The sequence below is a fragment of the Geotrypetes seraphini genome, chromosome 6 (assembly GCF_902459505.1).
Source record: "Geotrypetes seraphini chromosome 6, aGeoSer1.1, whole genome shotgun sequence".
Taxonomy (NCBI): domain Eukaryota; kingdom Metazoa; phylum Chordata; class Amphibia; order Gymnophiona; family Dermophiidae; genus Geotrypetes; species Geotrypetes seraphini.
In genome coordinates this window covers 144685434-144712646 of record NC_047089.1, presented here as the reverse complement: position 1 = coordinate 144712646, position 27213 = coordinate 144685434, and the positions used below count along the sequence as shown (strand labels likewise).

At 42.2% G+C, this 27213-nt stretch overlaps 1 protein-coding gene across 1 annotated transcript in view; it reads right to left on the bottom strand.

The window, feature by feature from the left end:
• Positions 1 to 541: 541 nt before the first annotated feature.
• Positions 542 to 27213, bottom strand: part of NMS (neuromedin S) — an 87690-nt gene continuing 61018 nt past the window's right edge. The window contains exons 4-7 of the mRNA XM_033948245.1: positions 25914 to 25973; positions 19001 to 19042; positions 14191 to 14242; positions 542 to 658 (exon numbers count right to left, since the gene is read on the bottom strand). Of these exons, the coding sequence (XP_033804136.1) occupies positions 14204 to 14242; positions 19001 to 19042; positions 25914 to 25973 (141 nt within the window). The 3' untranslated portion in view covers positions 542 to 658; positions 14191 to 14203. The remainder of the gene's footprint in view (positions 659 to 14190; positions 14243 to 19000; positions 19043 to 25913; positions 25974 to 27213) is intronic.

Sequence of the window (27213 nt, the reverse complement as noted above, 5' to 3'; positions counted from 1 at the left end):
TTCTTTTTGTAAATGGCTGAAAAATTTGGACATCCTAAGGGCCAAGACATCTAGATAAGCGATTTTTTTGGGGAAAAAAGATAAATGTGTAGAGTACAGTAATTTTTAAAGTGTCCTTTTGCTTTTTCCCATATGTTTTCTTTTCTGTATTTATTGTAGTTCTCCCCTTATCCTTTTGTTCTTATTACATTTATTTTGTGTCTTGTTCATCTGAGTATATTTTGTCTGTTTAATACTGTTGTTTTTAATTCTGTTTTTATTTCTGTTCTTACCCCTATTTTATTGCTGTAATACGTTTAGTATTTTGATAAGCGTTTAATCAAATTTACAATAAACTTGGTAAAGGTTTCGAAAAAGGACATACTTGCTTCCCAATTTTTGGATGCATTTTTGTGACATCCAAATTGGACTTAGACACACTATAAAAAAATGGCCCTCCACGTGTCTAAGAGAAAAAGCAGTTTTGCACATCTGTGTATTTATACAGTTTATAGACATAATATAAGACAATTACAAACATAAGTAATGAGTGTGCTTTTATTGTTGTAATTTCTTCTCTTGAGATCAAGTACTTTAAACAGTATAGATAGAAATTTGTTCAACATATACACCTTTGTTCTGTAAAGAAAGTCATTGTGCAGTCTTGGGACACTGGATTCTGGAAAACAAATGAGAAAGAATACATGATGCATTAACAGTAGTGTACAAAGGGAGAGGCTCTAGGGATGATCCATCCTGGGTGCAGGGAGTGTATATATGTGTGGATGGGGTGGGGTGGGGCGGGGGGTGCTGGAGCAGTTGTGGGGCTTTGCTGGCCCCAACCCCCTCTGATGTCAACTTCCTGTTTCAGGATGAGGGACTTGCAGAGCTGACAGCCATCTACAGGTGGACCACTCCATACACCCTACCACTGCCTAGAAGAGGGTGGTGATTTGCCCCAAGTTCCAGTGCATTAAGACATCAATATCAATGCAACTGCTTGATAAATAAATGCAGTTGAATTGATATTGATGTCTTAATGCACAGGAACCTGGGGTAAATCACCCCCCCCTCTTCCAGGCAGCCCCACTGAAAGGGCTGCACTTTGTAATAAGCTCTTTAAATTTAGGGCTCCTTTTACGAAGCCACGTTAGCGGCTTTAGCACGCGTGACTTTTAATCACGCTCTACCCCTGCACTAGCCGAAAAACTACTGCCTGCTCAAGAGGAGGCGGTAGCGGCTAGTGTGTCCGGCGGTTTAGTGTGCGCTATTATGCACGTTAAACCGCTAACGCGGCGTCGTAAAAGGAGCCCTTAATGAAGCATTAACCTAATCAACTCTTAAAAAAATGGATTGATTTTTCTGGTAAGAATGAATGCAGCACAATATCCATGTTGCGATAACTTAAGTATGTTTGTTTATTTAAAAATTTTATTCCATTTAAAAACCTAAGCGGATTATAGCAATAACATACATAATATTATGTCAGTACAATATAACATCATAACTGTCACATTCTACAGACCCAAATCAAAAGGCAGACAAAATATAGCAAATCTACAACAATGCCCTGACAATTGAGTTTTTAAAAGTTTCTTAAAAGCTTTCCAATCTTGACAGCACCTCAAAGAACCGGTTAGTGCATTCCATAACTGTGGCCAGCCACAGGGCACTGTCCCCCTTCCTTTGCAGGGAATACAGATCCAGCAAATGCATATCTCCCTGCTGTAGTCATATGATTCACACACAGATTTTCCATTAACAATTGCAACCTGCAGTGTCCCTCACTGTCACCTTGTAATGAGTATCTCTACATTCTACATCATCTCTTTCAATTCTTTATTCATTTTTAAAACTTTCAATAAGTGCAATATAAGATAAAAACATTTTATACTTTATGATCACTTAATATTCTATCAGAAACTAATTCAAATCAAATATCCCACCTCCCAAATACCCAAACAATTAACTTCAATTATAAGAAAACAAAAATCATCCCCCCACCCCCCATCCTGGACATGTATATTCAAAGGGAAAAAGTAATATTAATTATTTACAGTAATTAGTTAATGGCTCCCAAACATCCTTAAATTTCTTAAAATGCCCCTGTTGATTATCTAACAAATTATTTATTTGACTCCATATTGATTTCCAAAAAGCAAGTATTAATGGACAATAGAATAACAAATGATCTAATGTCCCAGGTTCAAGATGACAGTGCCAACATCTATTAGATTTAGAGCTATCTAACTTCTGTAAACGAACCGGGGTCCAAAATGCTTTATGTAACAGAAAAAAACAAGTTTGTCTCATAGATGCAGACACTATGGGGTTCATAATAAAAAAAAAGTCTAAAAAGTGTCCTAAATGGCTACTTGGACAATCAAAAAGCCTGATCGTCCAAGTACCCATAACCAAAGCTGTTTTTTAGACGTATCTAAAACCAGCTTAGGCCTTTCCCCTGCCTCTAGACGCACAGAGAGAAAAGAGGCGTGTTTAGAGGAGGGGAAAGGGCGGGCAGTGGGCGGGAGGTGGGCCGACCTACACCTAAGCGTGCAGCAGGTATAACCAAACCAGGTCTAAGTGCCGAAAAAGGGGCCGCTGAGCTGATGGCCACTGGTGCGATCAGTTCAGCGGCCCGGCAACCTACCCACCGCAACCATCATGGCAGGAGAGATGGCCAATCTCTCCTGCCGTGATACATCACCCCCCCCCCCCCCGACAACATTGGGGCAAGAGGGAGCCCAAGCCCTCTTGCCCCGTCGAACCGCGGCCCCCCCCCCCGACAACACCGGGGCAAGAGGGAGCTCAAGCCCTCCTGCCCCGCGATCGCTAACCCCCTCGATTACGGTCAGCCAGGAGAGAGTCCAAGCCCTCCTGCCCCGCGATCGCTAACCCCCCCGATTATGGTCGGGCAGGAAGGAACCCAAGCCTTCCTGCCCTGGGCACCCGCGGCACCCCCGACAACATCGGGGCAAGAGGGAGCCCAAGCCCTCTTGCCCGGGCAACCCCCCCCCCACCTACACGAACGGGCCAGGAGAGAGCCCAACCTCTCCTGGCCCCGGCGAGCCCCCCACCTACACGAACGGGCCAGGAGGGAGCCCAACCTCTCCTGGCCCCGGCGATCCCCCAACCTACACAAATGGGCCAGGAGGGAGCTCAAGCCCTCCTGGCCCCAGCGACCCCCTACCCCCCACCCCCCACTACAATATGGGCAGGAGGGATCCCAGGCCCTCCTGCCCTCGACACAACCCCCCTCCCCCAATGACCGCCCCCTCCAGAACCCCCGATCGGCCGCCAACCCGCAACCCTCCCGGCCGACCCCACGACCCCTCCACCCCCACCCCCTTCCCCGTACCTTTAATGTTGGCCAGATGGACGGGTGCCAAGCCTGCCCATCCGGCAGGCCAGCCGGGTCCAGAATGGGGCTGGATTGGCCCAGGCGGCAGAAACCCCGCCCACAGGTGGGGCCTGAGGTGCCTTGGCCAATCAGAATAGGCCCTGGAGCCTTAGGCCCCTCCTGTAGGTGGGGCCTTAGGCACATGGGCCCAACCCGGCCCATGTGCCTAAGGTGCCACAGGTCACCCGGAACTCATAAGGGCTATATATAAAAAGCTTTGTAAATTAACATAATAAAATAAGAGGAACAATGGAGGAAATGCATGCAATCTATCTTATATGTATTCACTGTGGATATCCTGAAAACCAGGTTGGCTGTGTGGGGTGTGCCTTAGGCTGAGAAACACTGTCTGGTGTTGAGGCAAACTGAGCAGTGGCAGGTGTTTTTACCACTACACATCTTGTTAAATTATCCCCTTCACATGCTGTGTTTTCTTGACAAGCCATTAAAGAAAGGATAGTGATTCTTGTCTTGGTATCTCCCAGTGGGGTAGTGATCCTGTAATTTTTGGCTTCAGCTGCAGCATTTAAATTGTTATTATTTTACCAATTTAAAAACCATAGTACTGCAGATGTGACTTGTGATCAAGCATGGTACTAAAGCTAGAAGAATGACAGTTATTTAAGAAAAATTTGCCCTATAAAATCTTTATGCTTATGAGCTCAGCTCATTTTGGGTAAGAGGGATGTCAAATGAGGCAAAGAGGCACAAAAAGAACGTGACAGCACAAACTCTATCTTCAACACACACTGGCTACCCGTTGAACATAGAATTAGATACAAAATCTTACTCTTAACTTTTACAACACGTTCAAATAATCAACCAGATCTCATTGATACAGTGGCGTACCTAGCATATGTGACACCCGGGGCCCATCATTTTTTGGCACCCCCCATCTGTACAAAAAACATGATTTTTAATAACAAGCCACATGTCACACATGAGTACCTAGGAAAAGGCAGCATCTTACATATGCAGTGAGCAGTACAACATCAATACACCCATTGTAAAACTAAACAAGCCAGACTAGTACAGATCAATCCTACACCGTCAGTCCTAACAGAAAATCATGTCTTTCGAACACACAGAACACAGAAAATACATTCGCCTAGTATGGAATATGTCATCACAAACTAACCCCTCCCTCTTTTACAAAACTGTAGTGTGGATTTTAGCCACGGTGGTAACAGCTCTGACGCTCATAGAATTCTGAGCATCAGAGCTGCTACCACCACGGCTGGCGCTAAAAAACGGTCCACAGTTTTGTAAAAGGGGGGATAAAATAGAAATACATAGACAAAGGTTAAATTGAACCAGCAAGAAGCTGGACTGCATACAATGCAACACCACAGAAACAGTGACACATGTCTCCTAAAGCAACAAATAAATAGAAAATTTTTGTTCTACCTTTGTCTTCTCTGGTTTCTGTTTTCCTCATCTTCTTGTTACTCTCTTCCTTCCATCCACTGTCTGCCATCTCTCTGCCCCTATATGGCATCTTCTCTCTTTCTATGCCCCTTCCAGAAACTGTGTGCCTCCCCCTTCCATCTCTCATTTCACCCCCATTGGTCTGGCATCTCTCTCCTCTCCTTCCCTCTCCCACACCTCTCTTCTGCAATCCCTTTCTTCCCTCATTTTCCTTTTCAATTTATTTTCTGCATCCATCTAGATTACGTTCTTACTACCCTCTCATCAATTTCTTTTTTTACTGTCTACCTACAGCTCGCCACCTCTTTCCCTCACCCCCTCCAGTATTTCCCTACCTCAATCCTTTTCCCCTATCATGTGCCCTCCTTTTATTTATCCCCTCCTTTCATCTTCTGCCCTCTTCTCTCTCTCCCTTTTCTCCACTTCCATCATCTGCCCCTTATCTCTCTTTCCCCCCACTTCCATCATCTGCCCTCTTCTCTCTCCCCCTTCTCTCCACTTTCATCATCTGCCCCTTCTCTCTCTTTCCCCCACTTCCATCATCTGTCCCCTTCTCTCAATCTCTCCATCCACCACAGGCCCATCTTTCTCCCTCACTTTCTGATTTTGGCAACAAGATTGGCAAGGCCCCCCCCCCCTGCGACGGCACTCAGCGGCATCGGCGCCCCCCCCTCCGTGACAGCACTCAGCAGCATTGGTGCCCCCCCCTGCCCCGCGACAGCACTCAAGTTCGGCCTCCTTCTCCCGGCATCAGCAGAACTTCAGATCGGCAATAGGTGCTCAATCAAAAGCTTCCCCTGACTCAGCTTCCTGTTTCCGCCCAGGCAGTTCAGTCAGGGGAAGCTTATGACTGAGCACCTGTTGCCGATCTGAAGTTCTGCTGATGCTGGGAATGCCGTCGCCGCCCAGGAATTTTCTGGACCTTGCCGGTTGTGCACCCCCCCTAAGGCTGCATCCGGAGCGGTCCGCGCCCCCCCCCCAGCCCCCCCTCCTTGATAGACTCTTAATTCCTTACAGTCCTTCCAAATCACTTTGTTCAATGTCACAGAAGCTCCTTGTCGTACCATCACTAAAATCAATCAACACTTTGAGATCCAATAATTTCACTGTCACCACCTTCTCTTTGGAATTTGCTGCCTAATCATTTACTCATCGAATCCGTATTAAATCAATTTAAAGCAAAATTTAAACCATTCTTGTTCCAAGATGCCTTTGGACAATAACTGTCCTTTTAAGGACTAAAATAAGCGTTATAACTTTTTACCCCTACCTATTGTTTTTTTCCCTTTTTACTGTGCTCTTTTTTTCCCTCAAAGATTGTAGTTCTTGCCCTTCTTTCCTAACTGTGTGAAGTTAGTACATATGTTTTGTTATGTGTTTTATGAACCTATCCTGGTTTTGTTTAGTATTTTCAATTTTAATTTGTTTTTATGAAACTTTTTTATTCTGTACAGCACCTAGAAATTTGATTAAGCGGTATAAATTTTTTTTTAAATAAACTTGAAACTTAATATATATGCTGACCTTATGACATTTATTTTGATATACTATAGAGTAGTTAGTTTTGCACTGTATGCAGAACTTCATTATGTATTATTTAGTACTATATTTTTATATGTTACTGTAAAACATCTTGAGCATTTTTTGGAAGGGCAACTGTCAGTCCAAAGAAATACATAACATTAAAGGTATAAATTGCTGACGGGCATGGGTGTAGTTTTGGAGAAGTAAGGGAGGGAAAATCCCCCTCCATCGCTGTGGGCCTAGGGGTGGGAATGGGAGCCTTTTAACCAGTCTTCATAGTTTCATAGTTTATTTAAATTTTTGATTAAACATTTATCCAAAGGTACAAAGCGTTGTACATAATAATTTAAAATACCTGGAAAACAATTTAAATTATTAGACATACACCGACTAATCATACATACTTATAAGTTGTTGCTGCTATAGCTGCACTGGAGGAGTTGTGACAAAGACTGAAATTTGAGGGGAATGTAGAAGAAAGGAAGATACCTGGAGCACTGGTGGGGAAGGGAAGAGACACAAGACCATGGGGGAGGGGAAGGGGACAGGGAAAGAAGGGGACATAATAGATTATGCAAGGAGGCAAGAGGAGTGAACTACTAGACCATGGGGAAAGGAAGAAGGGAGAAAAAGGGAATATTAGACCATGAGGGAAGAAGGATAGTGAGATGATACTAAATCACAGTGGGGAAGGGGAATGTTGGGGAAGTATCAAACTACAGCAGGGGGGAGATACTAGACCTTGGAGGTGAAGGAGAGAGATCAATTGTGGAGAGGGGGTAATGGGAGAGAGGGTAGAGATGCTTAATCATGGGAGGTGAAAGAGAGAGTGGGGAGACACTGAGCCATGAGGGGGATATAAAGGGGAGATTCTAAATCACAGGGGGAAAGTAAAGAGAGGAGAGTTGCTGAACGCTGGAGGGTGAGGAGGAAGGGACGAAAGGGAGAGATGCTGAACTACATTGAGATGGGGAGCTGTTGAACCATGGGGTGGGAAGGGAAGAGGAAGAGATGCTGGACTGCACAGGGGAGGGTGAAAAAAGGGCAAGGAGGCTAATGCAGGCAGTTGGTAGGATAGAAACATAGAAATAGACGGCAGATAAGGGCCACGGCCCATCTAGTCTGCCCACCCCAATGACCCTCCCCTACCTTTCTCTGTGAATAGATCCCACGTGTCTATCCCATTTGGCCTTAAAATCAGGCACGTTGCTGGCCTCAATAACCTGAAGTGGAAGACTATTCCTGCGATCAACCACCCTTTCAGTGAAAAAGAATTTCCTGATGTCCCCGTGCAGTTTCCTGCCCCTGATATTCCACGGATGCCCCCTTGTTGCCGCGGGATCCTTGAAAAAGAAGATATCTTCTTCCACCTCGATGCGGCCCGTGAGATACTTGAATGTCTCGATCATGTCACCCCTCTCTCTGCGTTACTCGAGTGAGTACAGCTGCAACTTATCCAGCCGTTCCTCGTACGGGAGATCCTTGAGTCCCGAGACCATCCGGGTGGCCATTCTCTGGACCGACTCCAGTCTCAGCACATCCTTACGGTAATGCGGCCTCCAGAATTGCACACAGTATTCCAGGTGGGGCCTTACCATGGATCTATACAATGGCATAATAACTTCAGGCTTACGGCTGACGAAACTCCTGCGTATGCAACCTTGCCTTGCCTTGGATGAAGCTTGCTCCACTTGATTGGCAGTCTTCATGTTCTCACTGATGATCACCCTTAAGTCTCGTTCTGCTTCAGTTCTTGTTAGGATCTCGCCATTAAGGGTGTAAGTCTTGCATGGATTTTGGCTGCCCAGGTGCATGTCTTAGCATTTTTTGGCATTGAAGTTGAGTTGCCAGGACCTAGACCAGTGCTCCAGTAGGAGTAGGTCGTGCATCATGTTGTCGGACATTGAATTTATGTCTGTTGTGCTTTTGCCCACTACATTGCTTAGTTTGGTGTCATCGGCGAATAATGTTATTTTACTTCGCAGCCCTTCTGACAAAGATGTTAAATAGGATCGGGCAAACAACAAAAACCCTACCAGATAGGATCGGGCCCAGGACCGAGCCCTGCGGCACTCCACTGATTACCTCCGTCATTTCGGAGGGGGTGCCGTTCACCACTACCCTCTGAAGCCTACCTCCAAGCCAATTCCCAACCCATTTCGTCAATGTGTCGCCCAATCCTATAGAACTCATCTTGCTCAGCAACCTGCGGTGTGGTACGCTATCGAATGCTTTACTGAAGTCCAGGTATACAATGTCCAGGGACTCCCCAACATCCAGCTTCCTCGTCACCCAGTCAAAGAAGCTGATTAGGTTGGATTGGCAGGATCTCCCCTTAGTAAATCCATGTTGACGGGGATCCCGTAGATTCTCCTCGTTCAGGATCGTATCCAATTGGCGTTTGATTAGAATTTCCATTAGTTTGCACACTATTGATGTGAGACTCACCGGTCTGTAGTTTGCTGTCTCCATCTTGGAGCCTTTCTTGTGGAGTGGAATGACGTTAGCCATCTTCCAGTCCAACGGGACGTTACCCATACTAAGGGAGAGATTGAAGAGCGCGGAAAGCGGTTCCGCCAAGACATCACACAACTCCCTGAGCACCCTGGGGTGTAGGTTGTCAGGCCCCATTGCCTTGTTAACCTTAAGCTTTGACAGCTCGCAGTAGACACTGCTGGGTATAAACTCTAAATTACTAAACGGGTCATCTGCGTCAACCCTTGTCTGTAGCTGAGGGCCAAGTCCTGGCGCTTCGCGGGTGAAGACTGAGCAGAAGTATTCATTTAACAGTTGGGCTTTTTCCGAGTCCGCTTCTACATAGTCTCCGTCTGGTTTCCTAAGACGTACTATCCTGCCTGAGTTCTTATTTCTGTCACTGATATACCTGAAGAAGGATTTATCTCCTTTCTGGATGTTCTTCGGTAGAGACTCCTCCATGCGGAATTTGGCCTCCCTAACTGCTGTTTTGACGGCTTTTGACTTGGCCAGATAGACTTCCCTAGAGTCCTGTTTCCCTGATTGTTTGTAAGAGATGAATGCTTTTTTCTTCTCCTTGATGAGGTCCGAAAGGAATGGAGGGATATCAGAATAAAAGAAGGGTCTGATGCTGGGGCTCACTCTTGACAGATGCTGCAGGACTAGAAAATAGCAAATGTTTATGTTTATTAAGAATATTTATATACCGCTTAACTAGCCAAAAAAAGATCAAAGTGGTTAGCAACATAATTCAATCAAAGTTATGAAAAGAACTCCATTTAAATGGTAAAGATAAGAATAAGAAAAAAAAATACCTTTCTAATACATAATCTATATAATAAAATGCTAGCCCGCGCATGCGCACTCATGACAAGCGTGTTCCCTGATCCCTTTTCTGTCGGGATGTGGCCGCACGAGTGCGCATGCACGCTATTACCTCACAACAGCCTCCCTACTCTCCACCTAGCGCTGCTTTCAAAGGGCCCGGTGAAGGACGGAGAAGGCGGCGAGCTCTGACACCAACAGCAGCGCCACTGCGATCGGGAAAGCACAGCACAGCCGGCGACTCCCTCTTCCCGCCCTCCCTCACTGCCAAAACCGCCACCTCCTCCTTCTCGCCGGCTCACCCGCTTTTAAATGAAGAGAACGCTGGCTTTGCTGTCTTCTGTCCACTGCGGGCCGCCCTCTCTGACTACTTCCTCTTTCCGCTAGGGTTGGCCGCAGTGGATAGAAGACGCCGAAGACAGCGGCTGTAACCGCCGATATCCGTTCCTCCAGCGGAGGGGGGGGTGTCTGGGAGGAGAGGGATCGCGGCCACTCAGCGCCCCCACCGAGGAGCCCAGCAACTTTCCGCTGCCCGGGACCCGACTCATTTGCCGCCCCCCCTCTTCCCTTACCGCGGGCCCGACTGGCGATTTAAGCAGCATGTCCAGCAGTCTTTACATGCTGCTTCGGGCCCCGCGTTTATAGTCGCGACTGTGGGAAGGGAAAGGGGGTAGAGGAAACGCTAATGCAGGCACAGGGAACTGGTGTGGGGGGAGGGAAATGGAAGGGGAAGGGAATGCTGCTTCGGACAGACAGACAGAGGGAGGAAGGGAGACAGAAAGAAAAGAAGAAAGACACAGGGGCAGGGAGATATACAGAAAGACAAACAGACAAAGGGGGCCAGGGACAGAGACAGACAGAAAGAAAGACAGCGGGAGTCATGTCAGGAGGGGTGCGGGATGCGGCAGAAGGAACTTTTCCAATGGGTGCAACTGGGCGACTGTCGGGAACCTCTGATTAGGGGCAGAGCAAGGTAAGTGTATCATAGGGATAAGAAGGAGGAGGGTGGGAGAAAAAGGAAGGGACGCCTACTGCTGGACAGGGGGAGAAGGAAAGAGGTGCTGATGGACAGGGGGGAGGTAAAACAAAGGGAGAAGGGCTGCTGCTGCATAAGGAGAGCAGTGAAGGGGTGGTGGTGGACACAGGGGAGGTAAAAGGAAGGGAGAATGGACAGGGGGAGCAGGCAAGGGGTGGTGATGGACAGCCAAGGAAAAAGAAAGACAGAAAGAAAGAAAGCGGCTAAGGAGAGAGAGAGAAAGAAATAAAGAGAGACACACACACACATATATTCTAGAACCCGTTAATGTAACGGGCTATAAGACTAGTATTTAATATTTAATATAACAATGTACAAATGTGGTCCTTTTTCAAAAACAACAATGGAAGTAAGGAAGAGGTTTGGAACAGTTTAGGCGATGAAGCACTTTTGTGCATGAAAGAGCAGCGGGACTTGGTTGAGATTGTATGTGATGATCTTAAGGTGGCAAAACAGGTAGAAAAGGTGACAGTGAACGCTAGAAGAATGCTTGGGTGCATAAGGAGAGGAATGGCTACCAAGAAAAAGGAGATGATAATTCTAGTGAGACCTCACTTAATTAGTACTATGTACAATTCTGGAAACCATACCTTACGAAAGATATAAACAGGATGAGTTGTCTAGATGGCAGCTACTACAATAGTCAGTGGCCTTTGTCATAAAGCATATGGGGACAGAATTAAAAATCTCAATATACTGTATATACTTTGGAAAAATAAGGCAGAGGGGAGAGAGGGAAATATGATAAAGAAGTTTAAATACCCCCTGTGACATAAATGCACAGGAGATGGGCCTTTCAATTGAAAGAAGCTTTAGAAATGTGGGGGGCATAGGATGAAGGCGAAAGGGGACAGACTCAGGAATAACCTAAGGAAATACTTCTTCATTGGAAAGGATGACAAATACATAGAATGGCTTCCTAGTGGAGGTGGTGATGATGAAGACTGTATCTGAATTTAAGCAAGCTTAGAACAAGTACGTATGATTTCTAGGGAAATTGAAGAGGTAGTAGCTGGCATGGATGATCCATATAGCCTTTATCTGCCATCATTTTCTATGTTTTTATGGGACTGGAGAAGGAGGCTGATGCTGGCATATGCTGGAGTGGTACACCGATGTTTGAGCGCAGGACAAAAGCGCTCCAACAAAACCGCACCGACAATTGCGCGCAGGGATGAATGCGCGCCGCCACCCTGACCATTCCTGTTAGCGCTGTGAGGGGGCATGAGGGGGGGTCCCCGCCAGTACACTGAGAAATACTCACGCTCACGTTGAGGGGGGATGGGTTTTTTTCATCCTCACACCGCCCCTCAGAGCAGAAGAGCTGGTGTTCGGGGGGAGAGTGGGAATTTTCGGTGTATTGGGGGTGGGGGGTGTTTCCTTCCACTATAACATCAATTCAAAATCCTATATGGAAAAAGGTACAACCTCTGCAACGCTAAAAGGCCTTTCACACACATTCATACAGCACAAGTATTAAACCAGCAGGAGAACACAAGAAAAAAAAGAAGTGTTGAAAAAGCCTCAGTTCTGCTTCATTTGGCAAAAAACTCCACTTCTACAAAACACTCCTCATGCACACAAAAACTGTAGGGCAAAAAAGCACTGTAATAGCCAGGAGTGACTTATGAAGTGGAGGGTGAGCCTGAGGAGCACCAGTGTTTCCGACAATATGCATATGAAGCAATGAAACCGATACCCCTGATGCAGCAAGTTAACGCGAAACGGGAGGCTCCCCGTTGGGTTCACTGGCTGCTTTGCCCAGGATTGTGGACTAAGAAGTGCCTGGAGAACAGCAGCAGCTAAGTGGTTTTCTTTTTCATTGGCCTCTTTTGCTTGATTCTGGACCGCAGTGCTTTATTGCCCCTCGTCCACACTTTCACGTTTTGGGGTTGTGTACCCCGGATGCTGTTGGACATTACTCTGCAGGCTATTACGGTGCTTTTTTGCCCTACAGTTTTGTGTGCATGCCAGAATGTTTTGTAGAAGTGGAGTTTTTTGCCAAATGAAGCAGAACTGAGGCTTTTTCTCCACTTCTTTTTTGTTTTTTCTTGTGTTCTCCTGCTGGTTTAATACTTGTGCTGTATGAATGTGTGTGAAAGGCCTTTTAGCGTTGCAGAGGTTGTACCTTTTTCCATATAGGGTTTTGAATTGATGTTATAGTGGTATAAGCTGACCCTTTATCCCTAGGTTAAGAGTGTGGGGTTTCCTTCCCCCACACCCCCCCTCAACATGAGTATGAGTATTTGTCAGTGTAGTTTTGGGGTTTCCCCCACACACCCTCTCACAGCACTAACGGGAACGGTCAGAACGGCTTCAGGTGGTGGTCCCTGTGCACCATTGTCGGCGCGCCAATGTCTGGCGTGCTTTTGACGGGACACCGCTGGAGATGGGGCTGAGTTTGGAAAAGGGAAATTATTTTAGGAGAAGAATTCTATGCTGGGGCTGGGAAGAAGACACTTGGGACTAATGCAAAGGCTGCAACTGGGAGAAAGAGGACAGATACTGAGAGAGGGAGGAGAAAGAGGAGGGCAGAAACTATATGTGTGGGGGAGGGGGAAGATGGAGAGGTAGAGGTAGAGGGATGTATGCTAGAGGTGGTCGGATACAATGATGATACCTTTAGAAAGCAAATGAACATTTAATGGCGCAGTTTCTGGGGCTCCCAAATAAGCTTTCATCAAGTGATATTAAAGTATGATAAAATATTGTAAAGAACCTAAATACTTCATATTGTTTCACAGAAACGTTACAATCTTTTAATAATAATATAAAAACTTCTTTCTGAAGGGACTACACAGGACAAAGAATAAGGGGATTCCTTTGAACATTCTATCAAGGAAGGCAATCTGATGAAGGCCAGAAGTAAGTTTCAGGAAAAATAGAGGAACCAGAGTACATAAAATAAGCAAGCTGAGTTTCCTTCTGAAATAGTGCATCTTTTGCCCAGGCTTCTGGGCAAAAAGAAAAGAAAAAAAATCCACACCAAATATATATGAACAAAAGCACACAAATCTATCAAGTTAAATAGCAAAATGTTTTCCTGTGTTTTCTGCCCGAGTACTTGCTGGTACATTTTTATGTGGCTTTTCTTTTTCTGTGCATCCACTGAGTCCTTTGTGATCATGTGCTATATGAATACAATTAAGAGGAAATGACAAAAAGGAGGATTACTTGCTCTCTGTTATGAAGAAGAAAAGATTAGAAAGAACTCCATTTATTCTTGCCAGATCTAGGCGGTTTAATCCAGCAGCTGAGTTTTCTTTTAATTCAAATTTATCTAATAGATGACAGAAACTAACATTTGACTTGTAGGATAACCTCCTATACTAGTGCATTACATTTGGTACCATGCAAATACATTTAATAAATACTCATTGTTGATATCCTGAAAACTGTAACTAAGCCTCACCGCTTTCTGTTTAAGGGTACCAAAGAAAGAATAGAGCATTACAGAGATTCAACATTTTTTCCTGTCACTGGTAAAACCAGCAATCAAGAGTGTGTACAAAAACAAAATTACCTTTTTGTGTTTTTTATGGATCATCATCTTCAGCTTTTCTCCCATTTCGAGGCTGTAAAATTTGATATGGTTATATAATTGTACGATATACCATAAACTCAAATATTATGATACAGTTACAACTTAGCATGTAGGAAAAATGTCTCATACCAAGCATATTTATTAATTTATGAAAATGTATAGTTTGCCAATTCAGGAGAAACTCCTGTTGGTTGATTACAGTCATTAGCATATGAAGCTGACCCACTGTGAAGGTAATTTTATAAGTGAATTGAACATGTAGCTTGGAAGATTATAAAATTGCTCAGGGGCTTATGGGCATAACAGTAGGTACTCGAGACATGATACCTACTGTTATACAATATGGGGGGGAAATTCTATAACTGGTTGCCTCCATTTAGATGCCTTGAGGGCATTGTTCCCTCTAAACTAGGGGTGCCCACACTTTTTTGGCTTGCGAGCTACTTTTAAAATGACCAAGTCAAAATGATCTACCAACAATAAAATTTTAAAAAACACAAACCACACTGTACGCAGAGAAAATATTCATTATCATTTATATTTGGGTTTTTTTTCCAAAGAGGTCAAGGCAGATGACTTTAAAATATGCATAGTCACCTCAGTAACAACTATACAAAAATAGACAAATATACCCCCTTCCATTTTACTAAACCGCGATAGCAGTTTTTAGCGCAGGGAGCTGTGCTGAATGCCCCGCGCTGCTTTCGATGCTCATAGGCTCCCTGCGCTAAAATCTGCTACTGCGGTTTAGTAAAAGAGGGCCATAGTGCAAAATATAAACAGCAGATATAAATTATCAAAATGGACACATTTTGATCACTAAATTGAAAATAAAATCATTTTTTCTACCTTTGTTGTCTGGTGATTTCATGAGTCTCTGGTTGCACTTTCTTCTTCTGACTGTGCATTCAATATTTCTTCCCTCCTTTCTGCCTCCTGCATGCTTCGTCTGCTCTAGACCTCATTCCATTCCCCAACCAACATCTCTGTCCTTCCATGAGTCCACCTTTTTCTTCCTCTCTCCCTGTCTGCACCCGGCCACCCTACACACTCCATTCCCTCCCCCTTTTCCTTCTTCTCTCCCTGCCCCCTCCCCTTTATTTCTGTCTCCCTGCCCCCCTTTCTTTCTTTTTCTCTCTGTCTCCCTGCCCCCTTACTTTCTTTCTCTCTGCTGTCTTTCTTTTTGTCTCCCTGCCCCCTTTCTTTCTTTCTGTCTCCATAACCCCCCTTTAATTCTGTCTCCCTGTCTTTCTGTATCCCCGTTCTGCCTCCCTGTCTCCCCTTTCTTTCTCCCCAAGCCACCACCGGGGCTGTTGTTTGGAAACAGGCCCCCAAGCTACCGCCGACATCTGGGAACGAGTTCTCCCTGTTTCCTGATGCTGCAACAGGCCAGCAGCTTTCCCTCTGACGTCAGAATTTACGTTGGGGGGGGGGGGCTGGCTTGCCCAGCACTTCAGAAGTCGCTGCTGGCCTGTTGTGGCATCAGAGAACAGGGAGAACACAAAGGCAACGTGAGTCGCGATCAACTCGCGTTGCCTTTGCGATCGACCTTTTGGGCACCCCTGCTCTAAACTGTGTGGGAGTCCTTCAACTGCATTGCTGCCAGTGGGGGTAGAGATTCAATACTATGTTTTCAATCACTAGAGACAGGCAAGTGGGAGCTTGTCTGTCCCTCACTACTGAAAATGTGAGAGTGAAACAGCGACCTCCACTGGCAGGCCTGTAGGTGGAGGACTCCTGCTCAGAGGGAACAGTGCCCAAAGGTGGGTGGTAGCATCCTCATGGATTCTATGGGATTCCTGCCAACCTCATTTGCATGCAATGAATTCCAAAGCTGATTGAAGAAATATTTTCTCTGATTTGTTTTAAATTTACTACTTAGTAGCTTCATTGTCTGCCCCCTAGTCCATTCTACACCACTTAGTATTTTATAGACCTCTATCATATAAGAACATAAGAATTGCCGCTGCTGGGTCAGACCAGTGGTCCATTGCGCCCAGCAGTCCGCACATGCAGCAGCCCCCAGGTAAAAGACCAGTGCTCTAAAATGAGTCCAGATTAGCAGGTACTTGTCCAGCTTAGTCTTGAAACCCTGGAGGGTGTTTTCCCCTACAACAGACTCCAGAAGAGCGATCTACACTTAGCCATCTCTTCTTCAAGCTGAAGGACCGAAGCCTCTTTAACTATTCAAGTTTAATAAAAATTTGATTTTGATCGCAAAATCTTAATTCAATGCGAAAGTACTAGTAAAATTGGGGTAAAAAAAGAAAAAAACACATTACTCAGATGAGACAATTAACATGCCTGTGTACCAGACAAACACAGAAGAAAAAAATGAAAAAAGGATTAAATTTAATTTATAAATCAAATCAAATCAAAAAGGGCGAGGTGATGAATACAAAAGGATGGGGGAAAGGTTACCCGTTCAATTTCCGCTTATTGACCTTACTATTATTCTAACGAGTATCCTAAGGATATAAAATAAACATAACTCAGTTAAAAGCATCCTTAAAAAGCCAGCTTTTCAGGAGACTTTTAAACTTACCAAGTAATTTTTCTTCCCTTATATTAATTGGGAGTGAATTCCAGATTTGAGGGGCCGTGACGGAAAAGATCGTGTCTCTCCTAGAATAGATGACTCTTAATGAGGGGACTAGGAAGAGTGATTTCTCTTCCGATCTTAAAGATTTTAGGATTAAGAGTCTTTCTAAAAATGCAGGAGCTTTGTTCGTTAAAATTTTGTGTGAAAGCAATGCTATTTTATATGTGATTCTATGGTTAACGGGTAACCAATGCTTTTCCTTCAGAAGGGGAGTCACATGGTTGAAATTTTTCCTTTTAGTAATTATTTTTATTGCCGTGTTTTATAGGCTTTGTAGTCTGCTTATTTCTTTTAGAGTTATTCCCTTATACAAAGCATTACAGTAGTCAATTTTTGATATGACTAAAGAGTGAATTAAGATGTTTAGAGATGCTTTATCATTTTCATTTTCATCCTCCTTCTCTGTACCTTTTCTAATTTTGCTATATCTTTTTTTGAGATACAGTGACCAGAATTTCACACAGTATTCAAGGTGCAATTGCATTATGGGAGTAATACAAAAGCATTATAATGTTCTCAGTTTTGTTCTCCATTCTTTTCCTAACAACATAAGAACAGCCATACTGGGTCAGAGCAATGGTAGGTACATCTAGCCCAGTAGCCCATTTCACGGTGGCCAATCCAAGCCACTAGTACCTGGCAAAAACCCAAATAGTAGCAACATTCCATGATACTGAGCAAGCAGTGGCTTTCCCCATGTCTGTCCCAATAGCAGACTTTTCCTCCAGGAACTTGCCCAAATCTTTCTTAAACCAAGCTATGCTAACCACTATAACCACCTCCTCTGGCAATGAGTTCAAAAGCTTAACTATTCTTTGCGTAAAAATTATTTCCTCCTATTTGTTTTAAAAATATTCCCATGTAATTTCATTGAGTGTGCCCTGGTTTTTGTACTTTTGGAAAGGGTGAAAAGTCAGTTCACTCTTACCTGTTCTATACCACTCAGGATTTTGTAGATCTCAATCATATCCCCCTTAACTATCTCTTTTCCAAGCTGAAGAGCCCCAACCTCTTTGTCTTCTCTCATACGAGAGGCGTTCCACCCCCTTTATCAATTCTTAACATTCTATTTGCTTTCTTAAACACCACCATACACTGTGCAAAGGGTTTCAATGTCTCATCAATGATGACACCTAAATTTTTTTCCTGGATAATGACCCCTACTATGGAACTTTGCATCATGTAGTTTGGGTTTCTCTTTCTTGTATATAGGTTCACTCAGTGAGGTTTAACTGGGTAGGAGCCTCTCCTGTCCAGTTAAACCTTTTGGAATATTGACCCTAGAGTTTTCTGAAATATGGTGCTTGTATGTGTAAGTTCCAGTATGTACACATGTAGATTAAAAAAGTCAGCGCTCGCGTACATAAGCGCCAGTTTATGCATTACAAGCTAGTAAGCGATGCTACTCTTTTTCCAATACGTAATTTTACAAAATGCATGCTCCCACTGCATGTTTAGGGGCATACACATGTATTTCCTGCAGACCTATATGCATTTTTTTTAAAAAAGGCTCCAGCTGATATTCAAATAGAGAAATCCACATGTCAATCATTATGGGTAAACTCCGAGATTCAAATTGGCGGGACGAAAATTGTCTGGAAGCATTGGATACAAGCAGGTGTATGTACTTTAGGTGATGTTGTATCTCATGGGAAATTGCTTGAGTTTTCACAATTGCAACAGTCCTTTGGTATTTCTAAGACTCAAATTTATAAATGGTTGCAATTGAAGCAAGCCATTTAGAAAGGGTTCCCTGAATGGAGAAATTTCAATAATTACTATAGCCTGCAGATCCTATGTTTTCAGACATAATAAATAATAAAATAATAAAATTTATTTAAAAAAAAAAAAAAAAAAGTCTAGATAATTGATTTGTATCAAATTTTTAATAAAACTTGAAAACTTGAAAAAAAATAAATTAAAAATTAAAAAAGGCTCCATGTTCAGTGAGCCTTTTGTAAAATGGCCAGGTAACTGTGAATGTCCCTACTTGGAAATTCCATGTCTGCTCTCTGCACCCTATGCAAATCAGGCTTCACATTTGTTGCTCTACAAGTTGCCATCAGCCTCTTTGATATTTTTACTGATATAGACTAACGAGACTACTTCGGTGGAACCTCAGTGGAAGTATTAACAATAATGCATATGCATACCACAAAAAACAATTTTTACAAAGAAACTATATACCCTGAAAAGAAAAAAGGGCCGCCCCAAGGTACTGGTGTTATCCTGCAAAATAATAAAAAAACAAAAATTAACAAAATGCTTTCAGGAGTCCTACAGTCATATTGCTGAATATTTTGCATGGTTTAATCAAGGCATTGATAATTCATGAGCATTTACAACTGTATATATGTGTTGGGGAGCTGATGGTCTCCAACATGCATTCTGTTAAACTATCGATTAAATATTAATATCCACAAACAGCTCTACCCGTGGTAAACACAACAAACAACACTAGTATATTGATTCATAACACATGCTTCAGCCATTTACGACATGCTCTGTGCAAAGTGAAAAGTGGGGAATCTTTTCTCCAAAACGTGTTAGTTTAAAGCAGGGCTGCTCAAAGCTGTGGTGCATACAAACTTAGCTAGTCAGGTTTTCAGGATTACCACGATGAATATGCGTGAGATGTATTTATGCAAATTTATCTCATTTGTGTTCATTGTGGTAATCCTGAAAATCTGATTAGCCAGGTGTTCCTGCAGGCGAGGACTGAGATAGATTGGTTTACTGAGGTCATAACTGTACTTCTGTATTTTGATCATATAGTGTATATACAATAGCAGTTTGTGAGTCTTGCAAGGTAACATGCCTATTATTTTCAATATCTAATCTAATCTAATCCTTAGGTTTGTATACCGCATCATCTCCAAGTTCGTAGAGCTCGACGCGGTTTACAGTAGGAGAAATAGGAAGGAACTACAACAGAGGGTTAGAGGTAGAAGTGTGAAGAAAATTTAGAGGACTTGGGATGCCAAGATATAAGAGTTTCCTTGATTCCTAAGTTGGAGGGAGACTTACAATATCTCTGAAGCTTTCATTTTTTATTCTTTTTATATTTAATAAGTTAATGCTATTGTACAATCAGGGCTGACTGATCTAATAAATTTTATTGGAAGAGGTTTTCAGTGTTCAATTTTGGATGTCATTTTGACATTTGTAACTGGGGAGGTAATTGGATGAAGTTAATTAGATGATTGATCCTATCTATATACCCAATATGCTATGGTGGCAATTCTATCATTTGGAGCCAAGATTTAGGTGCCCCAATACCATGTACTTAGCACCAATGCTATAATGGCACCTTGGCACCAAAATTCCATTATAGAATACTAGTTCAAGTTGGCATTGGTACGCCCAAATTTAGCAATCAGTGGTGAAGCCAAGACAATGACAATTGTAATAGTTGCCACCTAATCATGCCCTGAAATGTGTGTAACTTATAGTACTCTACAAATTATGCACATGGCTCAGAGATTGCGACCATGACCCACTCATATTCTTCTCAGGTTTATTTATTTATTTATATTTGTGCTCCCTATGTGCTAAGCCAGTGATTCCCAATCCTGGTCCTGGAGGCACCCCAGTCAGTCAGGTTTTCAGGATATCCACAATGAATATCCGTGAAAGATACTCGTATTTACAAGCACTGCTTCCACTGCTTGCAAATTCCTCTCATGAATATTCATTGTGGGTGACCTAAAAACTTGACTAGCTGGGGTGCCTCCAGGACCAGGTTTGGGAACAACTGTGCTGGGCAGTTTTGGCGCATATGTGCATAATTGCCCATTAATGGCGCCAAATCACATGAGTAAGTGCTATTATTCTATAACTTATGTGCACAATTGGGGCAAGTTAGGCTCTGAGTAATGCTGTGATTATATACAAGTTAGGTGAACTTTACAGAATTATGCTTAGTGCCACCTATGTGGCCTTGGGTGTCGCTGGTCATCCTAACTTTAGGTGCATCCTATTTATGCCAGAGTTTTCTTGGCCTAAATGTGTGTGCCTAAGTCCAAAACATCTACATCTACAAAACAGGCATCAACACGCTAAACACACCCAAGATCTGCCCCTTAATTACACCTACTTTGATAGGTGCCTTAGACTAGGGGCCTAACATCCAATTAAGCACAATTTATGTCATTTACGAAGTGCTAATTGTCAATTATTGGTGTCGATTGAGTCTATTAAACAATTAAGTTAGATGCTTAACTTTAGGTGAACTATATATGAGGGATGATTGAAAAGTAATGAGACTGCTTCTGTGTTTTCTTTTCTAAGAAGTAGATGTGGTAATGCTATGCTGGTTCTTGTGACGCTCATTCATCAACGTTTCTAAATCTGCAGTTGGGTTATAGCGAGAGGAAGAACTTTGTAGGTTTTGTCGTGGAAGATGTGTCTTTGAGAGTACGCCAGAGGTGTGTGATTGAATTATGTATTAAACTTGGAAAGAGTGGTAATGAAACTCTTGAAGTGTTACGGCAAGCATATGGTGGTGAAACAATTAGCTGTGCTGTGTACTCTCACAGACATGTCTTCCTCATCTTTCTATTTCTTCCACTCTGTAAGCTTGTATTCGTTGACTTTGTATTGTGACCACTTTGCTGTTTGTTCAGCACCTTTCGTTGTAAACTGCTTCGAAACATCATGGCTTATATTTGATAACTCTATAGTGTAACCACTTCGCTGATTGTCCAGCACATCTTGTTGTAAACCGCCTCGAACTATCATGGCTTTGGCGGTATATAAGAATAAAATTATTATTATTATTATCTGCCATGAAGAAACGTACATAGTTCTTCCTCTCGCTGTGAGCCAACAATGAAGACTACGGCGGTCCATCTGCAGGTTCAGAAATGTTGATGTACCTACGAGCTTCACAAAGACCAGCACAGCGTTGCCAGTTATACCGCTTAGAAAAACAGAGGCAGTCTCATTACTTTTCAATCAGCTCTTGCAGCATTTGCTTGTTGGTGTCTATCTTTGGATGTCAATTTATAGAACTGCCCTTTATGGCTCTACCCATCTACAGTAGATGGAATATGATGTCCTGAGCTTAAATTGATAGCATATTTGCTTCTTAGGACTGTTATTGGTGTGGTCAGTTTAAACAGATAATTTATCCAGCTAGCAGCTTAATATTACCACTATCTTGATAAATTTTGTCCTGTCTCTGGAATGCATCTGGCCCTTCCTAATTTTCTACTGACACATTTAGGTCAGATGTGGCCAGAATTTAGCTATTAACTGCACAGATTTTTTTTTTTAAGTGTATGTGGTTAGAAAACACAGAGGTGATTTTGGATATCAACCTGTATAAGATTTAAAAAGTGCTCTCTATGTTAGATACATGCTTCGGTCACTTAGACTTGTTAACGAAATAGCCATGCTCTTTGAGGACAATGACACAAAAAGAAAAAGAAAACCCGAAAATAATGATAGTGCCGTAAAATACTGTGGAAGAAACGAGCGCATACTGGATCAAGGACTCTTTTCATTCTTCTCTGTGAGAGCTTTGAAGCAAGACGCATTAAAGGATGCACGGGGGCAGACTACAACAGAGAGACAGGGTGAACACTGGTGCAGGCGAAGAGGTTCATTAACACAAAGCATTCACATATCATCAGCACTGAGAACCTGGAGTTGCAAAACAAACCTACCAAATATAAGGTCTTTTACATAGCCGCGCTAACCGATTTAGCGCACGTTAAAAATTAGCACGCTATGGACCCGTTAGCATATAGCACATGCTAATTTTTAGCGTGTGCTAAATCGGCTAGCACGCCTTAGTAAAAGACCTCCATAATTTCAAATCACATTTCAACACAGGTTCAGGATGTAAAATGGGAACATCTTATTTGAGACTGTGTCTAAGAAAACGTGATAAATGTTGAAAATGGCTGATATTTTATGTCATGGGTCCATAAAGCAGTCAGCAAATATTACATGTTTGAACATCTTAACTTTTTAATGTTTCGCAAAAAAGGATGGGTTTGGGATTGCTGGATTATAAATTGTTTGCTCTAACAGAAAACAAGACAAAGAGAAGTCCAACAGTTCTGCAGTGATCAAACGACTAAACAAAAAAAAAACAAAAAAAAAAAAATGGAGAACTGCAGAGATGATGTAAGTGATCAGGAACTTTATTGAAGACACAAAACTATTGTTTTCCACAATGTGGTTCTCAGTGCACTGTTACAGACTGCTACAGGACTTTTTCAATCTCACAATCACGGACCCCTGAGGAAGACGTTTCATCGAAACACGGACCCTGTCGGGTCCCGGTTTCACACACTGTGAACCACATTGTGGAAAACAATAGTTTTGTGTCTTCAATGAAGTTCCTGAATCACGTACATCATCTCTGCAGTTTTCCTTTTTTTGTTTAGTCGTTTGCTCTAACGGAAGTAATTAAAACCTTTTGCCAGAAATGGTCACATTTGCAGATGATATTAGATAATTCAATTGATTCTACATTAGGGATATTTCTTTTGGCTTTTAGTTCCGCTATCCAAGAAACACATTAAGGCTCCTAGAGTATATTTTATTTTCTTTCTTGCCAAATTAATTTCATGCTTTCTGGAAATAATTTGGGTCTTAAATGATTGCATTAATCTGCATATAAAATATGAGAATATGATCTTCAGCAGGCTTGTAGAAGCCACAAATAGTTCTGTGGCTATGGTATCATATATTTATCAGCTTTTTATGGCAGAAATGGTTAAAAAAAATCATATTACAAAAGAACTATTAACTGAAGATACACCCAGGAAATCCATAGATGCTGAAAAGAAACATTGATTGATCTTTTAAATATTTGGCTATGTCTTTTTGCATCAATCACACTTTGGGCCAGCTGAGGCTCACTTTGTTAGTTCTGTTTCTATAGGATATTCTGAAGCTGCAATGTCTTATTTAGCACAACAAAATATGTACTCGTATCAGACATAGGCAACTTCATTCTTCAAGTGCTGTAAGACAGTCAGGATTTCAAGATGTCTCAGTATGCCCTAGCTAACTGTATGTATTGTCTTCATAATATACTTGTACAAATGCATCTTGTTCATAATCAGTAGTGGATATCCTGCACTCAAAGGATGGAGTTGCCTACCCCAACCTGTATGTTGACATCTTTTGTGTTGTTCCTGCAAAAAAGATCCCATGCTGAAAACTGTGAGAGGAATGTTAAATCTACTGCAGGCAGCATTTAAAAAATACAGGCTTTTTGAAGACTGTGAGTTCAGCTGCGCTGAATAATGAAGAAAGCAGGAAGAGGCAATACTTGGATGCCTGAAGCCAGACACAGAGGCAGGTACACTGACGTCATCAGAGCAGGCAGCATTCTGGGGCTCCCTGAACTCTTTGGGCCCGAGGCACATGCCTACTTGGCCTACCCTTTAATCCTGCCCTGGATGCGAGTCTAAGCAAGCAGGTCACTAATGCAACCAGATGTGCTTTTGAACTTGTCTTTACTGCTGTTGTTATTTACCCTAAGCAAATATACTCAATTTGCACATGGCATAGAGGGAGTGTTGATTTGGCTAAGTCCTGAAAGGTTGGTGATATCCTGGATCTTGCCTAGTAGGGAGAACCTGGGCATGTTTGCAAATATTATTCAAAAAACTGAACATGCCTTGAGTTGTGAGGCCCTTATCTTATATAAAGGACATCACCTGTTTTATTTAAGGGCACAGGCACAAATAGTTGCACAAATAGGTGCCATTTCTATGTATTCAGACTCAGAGATCAACCATATTGAAGTACCTTATATGTTTCACAAACAAATTTACAGTAATTAACAAGAAGTATAACTGAAATAGGTATCTTGGATAAAGAAGATAGAAAGTCTCATCTTGAATAAAGAATATAGGGAGTCTCATTCAGAAATGAATGCTTAGAAAGTGGGTACAGACAGTCCCCGGGTTAAGAACAAGTTATATTTTTAAAGCTGTTCTTAAGTCGGATTTGTATGTAACTCAGAACTTGTAGATTTTAAGATTCTTGCTGCTTACCTCTGCTCCCAGCTGACAAAAAGACTAACTGTCCCTACCAGTGTTCCCTCTGTGATACAGCGTGCACAACCACACACTGTTCTTAATGGAGCCATGCATCATTCCTGAATATGCTGCCACTGGAAATACTGCACAGGCAGTTCTGATTTTCCATAAGAAAAAACAGGATCTCTTTGAAGGCAGAGGGATAAAACCAGGACTGGAAAGATCTGAAGCCCTCTGTTGACCCTACCTTCTTGTGCAAATTTACCCAACTTGTTAAATCTCAGAGCTGTCAAGTTGCCCAGTTCCAGAAGTATTTTGGCCAGGACTGCTTTTTAACTTACATCTCAAAATGGGTAGTATTTGTAGTCCTGATTTTCCACTTTGGAATCAGAGCTTCAGGGCTTATAATGCATCAAGCTAGAATGATCAGAATTCCAGAACTGGTCCAAAATCTCCCTCCTGGAACTGGCTAATGATAGATCTTCAATCTCATAAGCTAATTTGGGGGCACAGAAATGTTTAAAGCACTGTCTGTGCCACATCATCCCTTAGACCTTTGGTTTTCATTCCCAGTCCTTAAGGGTCACCAACAGGTCAGGATTTCTCTAATGAACATGCATGAAGGAGATTGAATGCACACCTTTCTCATGCTTATTCGTTAGGGATATCCTGAAAGCCAAACCCCAGTGGTGGTTCTTGAAGACTGCGGGTGAAGACGAAGAGCTTTAAGCTAATAAGTGTATAATTCATCAATAATACATAGGAAACAAGTGATGATTATGTTAAAATACTGACCCCGGTGTTAAGCGGATATGTTGGATCTTGTGCTCTGGAGTAGTGAAATAAAAACTGCATGAAAAAAGCAATTGTGGTATTTAGCTTTATGTAAACTTTACCTCAGGCTAAATGCGATTATTTATATGTACATCCATATGTATATGAATGTAGATATAAAAAATTATGATTGCAAAATACTCACTCTTTTGACTATTTCCTGGTTATTTTCCTAGTGAAAGCAATGATGATGCTAGATCACATTGTGTTTCTGAGAGAGGGAATCCATGCAGACATAAAAGTAAGACATAAGACCTCACCTCAATCCCTTGCAAGTTATTAAAAATGGAGCTACAAAGATCCATGGCAAAACTGGAGATCTGAAAGACAAGTAGAAATTCTCATATATATTTGTTGATGGTGCATATGTAATTTAGAAGCCACAACAAACAAAATACCTTAATACTCCGCTATCCAAAGGAAAAACCAAAACCAAAATACCAAAATACCAAAAGAACGGCAAAGTGGAGTAGATAAGCTGGACACTTACATGTTTATTGATAACATAAAAAGCATAAATATAAATTCATAAAAACAACGGTTGCTGGAAATTGAAACAATGACCCGTTTGTAACAGTCAATATAAAAGTCAGTTGGTCTTCTGTATATAGGGACTTCAACCTAGATATATGGTAGTAGTGTAGTGGGAAATGATGACCCAAACTCAATATGTCGAATCAACTAATTTATATTTATGCTTTTTATGTTATCAATAAACCCGTGAGTGTCCAGCTCATCTACTCCACTTTGCTGTTCTTTCGGCATTTTTGTTTTGGCATATCAAACCTTCAAAAAAGAAACAAAAACCCTACTCTTCAAAAAATACATAAAACCAATATAACACAACCAATAATATTCCGAATTCTTCTTGCATTACCAACTACTCCTTAGCAAATTAGAACATGTTCAAACTATTCCTTAAGTACTTCTTAATATCTTTTCAATATGTACTTCTTAAGATCATAACAATTCTTATGTAATCCTCCTTGAACCGCAAGGTAAAGGCAGAATAGAAATTAGTAATGTAAAGTAATGTAATTTACTAAAGTGTCCTATTATGTTAGTGTATAATAACTATGAATGAAATCTACAACAATTTGGCATCAATATGGGGAGAATAAAAATCCCTCACCATATATCCCGCTACAATGAGATTAGACTGTGCAACGTGGGAATACAACTCGAACTTAAGAGTTTAAAAATTTATTTTTATTTTTAGGGAAGAGACCTCAGTACTGGGGAACTAACTAAGATCCCCGGGCTGACGACTCATATGTGAACAAGTCTTGTAGTGTAATGATTTGCTAAGGAAGGAGTGAAGTCCCTTTGGGAACTCACTTTCTATGCTTTTGAAATAGGTTTTTACCATTGTTATTCATCAGCCATGATTTTTGAAGATATGAATTTGAGGGGGTTCGCCTCCTGAGGAAGACAGTGAAACAGAGCTCTGTCAGGCAAGAACAGACTTTCCTTTCAATGCAGATAAGTGGATAACATTCATATTTTTGATATATTTTTCTTTGTGCTGATTTTTGACATTAAATATAGGGCTCCTTTTAC